Here is a 6,929-nt window from a genome sequence, read left to right as displayed (position 1 = left end):
TTCTGCCTCTCGTACCAGTTTAACAAATTTAATTTTCTAAGGAGTCTTTATTTTGCAGAATTTATTGACAGAAGTACGACGATGACTTGTGATTTGAGCAACGTTAGTTGCAATTTCTAAGATGGAGTATAGCGACAGCAATGGCGTCTAGTACTACTATTTCACGGGAAAATGCTGTTGACGTTAGAAAGCACTTGTCATACATGATGTATGGACGATGTTGCAGTTAATACCGAGAGAAAAAAATTTACTTTTTTCGTTTGAAGCAAGTATATATAATGACACTCCATAGTCAATATCAGATTAATATTACCTGACTCGGCAAAGGTTTTTGGCCTTCCGGAAACTATCAGTAGTATTCTTCTCCAAAATTAGCCCGAATACGTTGTAATTTATCCAATTTCAACCCATACAATCCACTTTATGCCCTTGAAATATCTTAAGAAACTGGATAGAATGTGCTGAGATTTCGAGAGAGATAGATGGTTGCGCAGTATTGTGGGATACTTGTAACTGTACGTCAAAGTAAGTGCAATGTTATATTGCACAAAAATGTAACCATTATTTTAACAGTAGTTGACTGCTTATGTATTATGTTAATGTCTTTTAGAGCTCATACCATTATTTACTCTTAAACATATTGTTGCAACTGTGATGTAAAGTATAAACAATAAAAAATGCTGATTAATAAATTTTACGTTGTTTGTTGAAACCCTTGTCGTTAGCCTGGTGTGCGTCAATTACAAATGTAAAGCATGAATGATAAATTCAAAGTGATTCAGAAGAATATAAATGTGTGTTCATTATAAGATTCTTAATGTATGCATGCGCCGTATCTTTTCTAATCATTCGAACGAGAGACAGCAAGCAACACCTTTAAGTACATAGACTTTCGTGGGTATTTTGGGGGAGCGGCTACTGTCGTGTGAATTGGATAAGAATTTTACACGGCACGAAAAACTGCATATAAAGAGAAAACTATTATAACTAAGCAGGGTAAGGTAATAGTTGTTATAAATGAAAGTAGGACGACTAGACAAATTACGTGTTACTTGAATACCCAAGGTAACCTTACTTACTGTTGTCTATGGCTTTTTAGAAGCCTCATGTAATTATGTGTTTAAATCTGTCCGCATCCTGCTTTTCGACAGACAAGCATGAAAACAAGGGATGCAGCACCACAGGATAATCTGTGCTAATTTAGAACAGGGCTATGAAAAATGTGTAGAGGCAAGTGTGGAGTAAGAGCTTTATGGTAAATCAATTCCTGCATTTTCAGTATGTATTTGTCAATGAGACCGTTTCGTTAAACTCGTCCCTCTCCTTAGTTCTGTATGTTTATTTATTCGCCCTTTGACCATGTACCATAGGACATGTCAAATGTATTTACACTTGTAAGCAACTTGTGTGTAATGGGCTGGACCTGGGAAGGGTGGGCAGGAAGTCAGCTATTTACCAGGTCAAGTTGTAGAGTGGCAGACAGATGTCCCCATCCTACTTTTCCTTGATATCTGTTGATGTAGTGCCCAAGTGTGATATACAATCGACTGTGAGACTTGACAAATTTTTGCTGTCACATTAAACCCAATAAATTATTTAAGGTATGGCTTCCTGTTGGAAGTGGCCATTCCATCTAGTGTGTCTCAGGTAAGTAATCCAGAATGGCTCCTGTTGACTATTCCTTAGGTGATTACCAAGCCTCAGTCACTAAGATTCTTAACAATGTATTGCAGAGTGGGGGGGGGGGGGGGGTCTTTTAGAAATGTAGCTTCCCCGAAAAATGAAAAGTTTTCAAGGTTTTTCCAAGCAGCCTGACTTTAATCTGGTTGAGTTCTGTTTTGTAACAAAATGGAAATTTTTAAATCCTTAGTGCAAATGTGGGACATCTTTAATTGGTAAACAAGTATTACAAATTGGTGTAGAAAGGTTAACACCCATGGTCAACAAATTCTAATGGGTCTCTGAGGCTAAATGTGTTATCCATGAAAAGTTTTTGTAAAACCTGACATTTTATATGAATCAGTATGAGAAACAATTATGTCGTATCTCTAATTTTTTCTGATGATGTATGGACCAGCATAAGTTCGTGGGAAGAGGAATGAGCATTTGGGCAACTGAAAGGAAAGAACATAACAGGAAACTATATAGAAAGCTTTGGTGATTATGCCTGTTCATGAAATTTGACGGTGTAGAGGTGAGCTAACATTCAATGAACCATTGAGATCCGTGCTTTCTGTAGTTTCCTCAAATCACGAAATGTGAGTGCTGGTATTGGTTCATTTGAAAACGACATGGCCAGTTTTTCATTGTACACTCTGCAATGTGGATCAAGAGACAGACATGATTCAATTAGAGCTTCGGGAGTACTATCTTCACCATGAAGTTTGGCGTATATGAGATCAGTGCTTGACTGTAACTGTTTGTGCGCAAAATGATTTGTGTACTCTAGGGACACTGAAATTGTCAGATCAAGGCACATCTGATTCCTCCCCCCCCCCCCCCCCCTCCCCCCATTGGCTTCCATACTTGTGTACATAATTATGGTAATGGAAAGCTCTGGGTGCATGTGTATGTGTGTGCATGCGCCACAGACACACATTTCACTAGGCTCATTTTATAGTAAAAGTTATAGAAAGAACCATTTCCCAGATGAATGCTCAAGTAATGCTTAGATTGGTATGTAGTGAGCCTGCTTTGTATCGTACCAGTTACGTAAATCATGAGTACTGAATAACAACAAGAAACAGCCAGCATTACTGGTAAGGTAGGTGCCATCAGTCAGTGGAGTTTGTTGCAGCTTTCCTTAATGCAGAGTAAAGGCTTGATATGGGATAATACATGGTAAAAAGTGGTCATAGCTAGAATTCCATTAATTGTTTCACTAGAACTGCAAAGTCATGAGCTCAGGTGGAAGACCATGCTGAATGATGGATGAACTTCAAATTTCTGTTGTGTGTTGTGATTTCACTCAAGTACTGGTAAAGTATTTGTTCCTGGCTTTTCTACTGATGACTAGGTTAGGATCAAGAGCCACACTTGTGGGAAGAAATCATCAGAATCTCCACCATAAAGCAAATGAAATAATTCTTCATTATCTGACAGTTGAAAATCGTTGTCCCCATGTGTGAGGTCATAGTTTACTTGGAATGGGGAAAAGCCCTAATAAATGGTACAGTGGGACGTATCATCTGCCACATGCTTCTCAGTGGTTTCCGAAGTGCAGATGTAGAAGTATATCCATTGCATCTTTGAAGACAAGAGTCCCAGAATTCATTACCATAGCACAGCATCCTGTATTTTTGTCCAAAACAGAACAGCAGCGAAATGTTGTAGAGACAAAGGTGCTATGCTGCGTCATTGTATTGTGAGACTTCATGTTCATAGAAGTGGTTGAAAGTAAATTATGACCTTGTCAATTGTTACAGATATTTTCAGTTGCCAGATAATAAAGAACTGTACAAAAATGTTTGCAAGCTCTTCATTGAACAACTGGTGTGCCACCAACAAAACCTGACACACTTCCTTGGCAGAAAAAACAGTGGTCCAATATCTTTAAAACATCATATCCCGCAGGAACCCAACAATTTTGTAAGGAAGCTTGCCTTCTTAAATATTGATTTTATTTTATTGGTAATTGTCTTGAGCAATTTATGGAAAATTTGATTCCGTGGTGAAAAATATGCTTATTATTTTTCCCTTTTTGTTTCCCAATGTATTCAGCATTGGCTCTTGTCCCATGTCATACAGCATCCTATTCTGTGTTAGCTTACTTCTTTTGAAAGATAATTTTCACTGCACAAAAGCAACCAATAAAATTATAAAGTGCAACGTGCAGACTTCAACTTAACAGTAGGCCTACCTATATTCATGTATGGCTATTCATCTTTGTCAAATGATGAAGCAAATGCTCACAAATGCACTTCTTTCATTTTTCAGTCAGTTACAGCATTTTAAATTTTTCTTGTCCTAAGGAAATGCTCACTCATCTCACAAATGCACTTCTTTCATTTTTCAGTCAGTTACAGCATTTTAAATTTTTCTTGTCGTTTCAGTGCTTGTGTTCTACCACTCCCCCCCCCCCCCCCCTCCCCCCTCCCCCCTCCTGCCTCCCTTTTTTTTCCTCATGTCAGTTGCTAAATTTATTGGCATTGGAGGAGATATAAAATTATAATTATGCATCAAGCCAAAGCATTCTCATACAATGAAAAGTTTTTAGAAGATATGAACCACCTATGTGAAGCAGTCAAAGAAAGCAAGCGAAACAATTTGCAAATTTCACACACATTGGTGCTTTTCATTTATTATAATGTTGTTCTACCAAGAACCAACAGAAGATTCTGTTAATATGATCAAAATTAGGGATTATTTAGTAGAAGTGAAGGTCTTCTGCTCCTTTGAAGCAAGGAGGATGTAAGAAATAGTTCAGCACAGACAAATAGGGCATTCCTAGTTTAAAGACAGCTGCTAGTATCAAACATAGGCCTTAACTGAAGGCCAAAATTTACATCTGGAGCAGAGCATTTACGGGTGTATCATGGATTGTCAGAAAACTGGAAAAGAAGAAAATTTAAGTCTTTAAGAGATTTGATGTTGCTGAATGATCTTGAAAAATTAGGTGGACTGATAAGAAATGAAAAGTCTAAACAAGTTTTGGTACCAAACCAGCAAGGACATTGAAAAATCACATTGTCCACAAGCATATTGAGAAAACCACACTGGCAATAATGTGGCTTTTTTCCAGTGTGCTTGTGAATGAATGACTGCTTCTTTTTATGCTCTGACAATATCCAGTTATGGCTGTAACAGCTAATTTCTATGTGAAATTTTGTGTGTGCACTTTGTAAAACAGTAGCAGAAGGAACACGAAAGGTGAATGTGCTGGTGCTATCCCAAAAAATAATGTATAGTGAAATGTATTCCAGAAAATGGACATTGAACTGTATTTGTTAGTATGTCAATCATCAGATTAACAAGCAGTGTCTTGGGTACCTTTGTGAAAGATGCTGTAGTACATGTATGGGAGATAACATCGTCAGCAAATATAGTGGCTTGCAGATGAGTAAAGCTAGTGACCCATCTATCATGAGCAGACACAGTGGACATACAGTGAAAGAAAGTGGTGTGGGGGAGGCCTTGTGTGGCTGTGGGCAAGGCACTAGTGGTGCCATAACAACTGTATGTACACCGAAATAAGTTGATAGCCGACACCTAATGGACAGCTACGAGGATATATTCAGATGAATACTCATGGTGTTTGAGCCCTGTGGTGTTGCCGGAAGCAGAGACAAACACAATTCTATGGTCTTTACAGTGTTATGACAGAAGAAATTATTTACATCAAATAGAAAAATTTAACACACAGATGTGGCAAAGAAATCAAAATCACTTTGAATCCAGGACCAAGACCCATTCGAGCTGCAGTAAATTAATCAGTTATAATTTCAGGATTGCTGATAATGACATAATTCAAATAAGCTTTTCTACAATTTGTTTTTGACAGAAGTGTGGTGTTTTTATTGTCCTGAAGATATTGTTAGGTGGTCCACTGTGTTCATTATAAAAATACTAATCTTTAGATTTTTTGTGGCAGGGACACGAAATAATTGGTTTTGATTGTCTCCTGTGTTATTCTCAAACATTGAAGGGGACTTTCAGCTCTGGAAAATGTAACACCACTTGTAATGAGCTTGAATGTTTTGTAAATTAAATAATTTTCGTAGCGTTATTAGTGTGGTCAACATTAATGGAGATAAACATGTTAGGAGCTATGGGTCTCTTTAACTTTGTCAAAAAAGAAAGAGTAGGGTAAGAGGGGAACAGTGGACATAATTCCTTCACTTTGTTGCGATAATGATCTTATTCCCATCTGTTTGCATTTTCAGCAGAATTTCCAGTTTCCAGTTGTGCGCTTAGTTCAGAGAATAGCAAAAGTCATGTTGATGATGATGAAGACGAGGATGATGATCTTTTAAATGTCAATGGTATCCAGCAGTTGGACTCTTCTTCAGCAACAGAAATAGAATGTGATGTTACTGGAGAGGGCAGGTATGGTTTATTTTGTTCCTTATTTTAACAAATACTGACTTATTAACCTTCTCAACCTACCTTTTCCACCTTCTCAAGAAGGGACTATTAGTTTGAAAAGCTATGATAGAGTTAAGTACTTCTATATTTTATGTGTCTTTCTGCAGCATGAAATAGTTCAATCCTTGAAGGTAAGCTACTGGTAGACAATTTTGGATTTTGAGCTTTGAAGCAAACAGACTTTTATTTACTTAATGAAAGACAGCAGCAGCTCTCTCCTTTCACTATACAGCAAGACTGTTTCTAGTTTAACCGCAGATAAGCCCAGTTATGAGTTTAGTTGCTTCTCAGATTACGTCTTCAATAAGATTCCTTACATGCATGAATTTATGAACCAGTTGTCTCAGAAGGGTAATACAAAATTACACGAAGTTGCTGTGTACCAGATTCACAATTGAGGCCACTTTACAACTGTGAAATATTACACTGTTCATTTCACAAAATGTAATGGAAAGAAAATGATCTAAACATTGTTAATTTAGTGATACAGAATTCATGTTGCTGCTTCTGCTGTTATTGTAATGATCTTATGCCTGAAAACTCGTTGGATGTATGTCTCCACACTAGCCTTTCCTGTGCAAGCCTCTTAAACTCTGCGTAACTACTATAACTACACGTCTTTGAATCTATGTACTCTAATTTAGTGTGGATCTCCCTCTACAGTTCTACCCACCACACTTCCATAAATTGCCAACCTGATAATTCCTCGATGCCTTGAGATGTGTTCATTGAGGCAGGTTGTGCCATTAATTACTTTCCTATTTTGATTCAGGACCTCCTCATTAGCTATATGGGCTATCTGTCTGGTCTTCAGTATCCTTCTGTAGTGTCACATTTCAAAAGCA

At 37.5% G+C, this 6,929-nt stretch overlaps 1 protein-coding gene across 2 annotated transcripts in view; it reads left to right on the top strand.

Annotated features, from left to right (window-relative positions):
• LOC124737032 (NAD-dependent protein deacetylase sirtuin-1) overlaps positions 1–6,929 on the top strand; it is a 53,684-nt gene that overhangs the window by 521 nt on the left and 46,234 nt on the right. The window contains exon 2 of one of the 2 annotated variants that reach the window (XM_047248581.1): positions 5,886–6,045. In XM_047248581.1, coding sequence (XP_047104537.1) covers positions 5,886–6,045 — 160 coding nt within the window. Of the gene's footprint in view, positions 1–5,882; positions 6,046–6,929 lie in introns of both variants that reach the window. The other variant, XM_047248580.1, reaches the window with a different exon arrangement.

The sequence above is a fragment of the Schistocerca piceifrons genome, chromosome 1 (assembly GCF_021461385.2).
Source record: "Schistocerca piceifrons isolate TAMUIC-IGC-003096 chromosome 1, iqSchPice1.1, whole genome shotgun sequence".
Taxonomy (NCBI): Eukaryota; Metazoa; Arthropoda; class Insecta; order Orthoptera; family Acrididae; genus Schistocerca; species Schistocerca piceifrons.
Note: the sequence above shows the minus strand (reverse complement) of the source record. Positions and strands in the feature narration are given on the sequence as shown.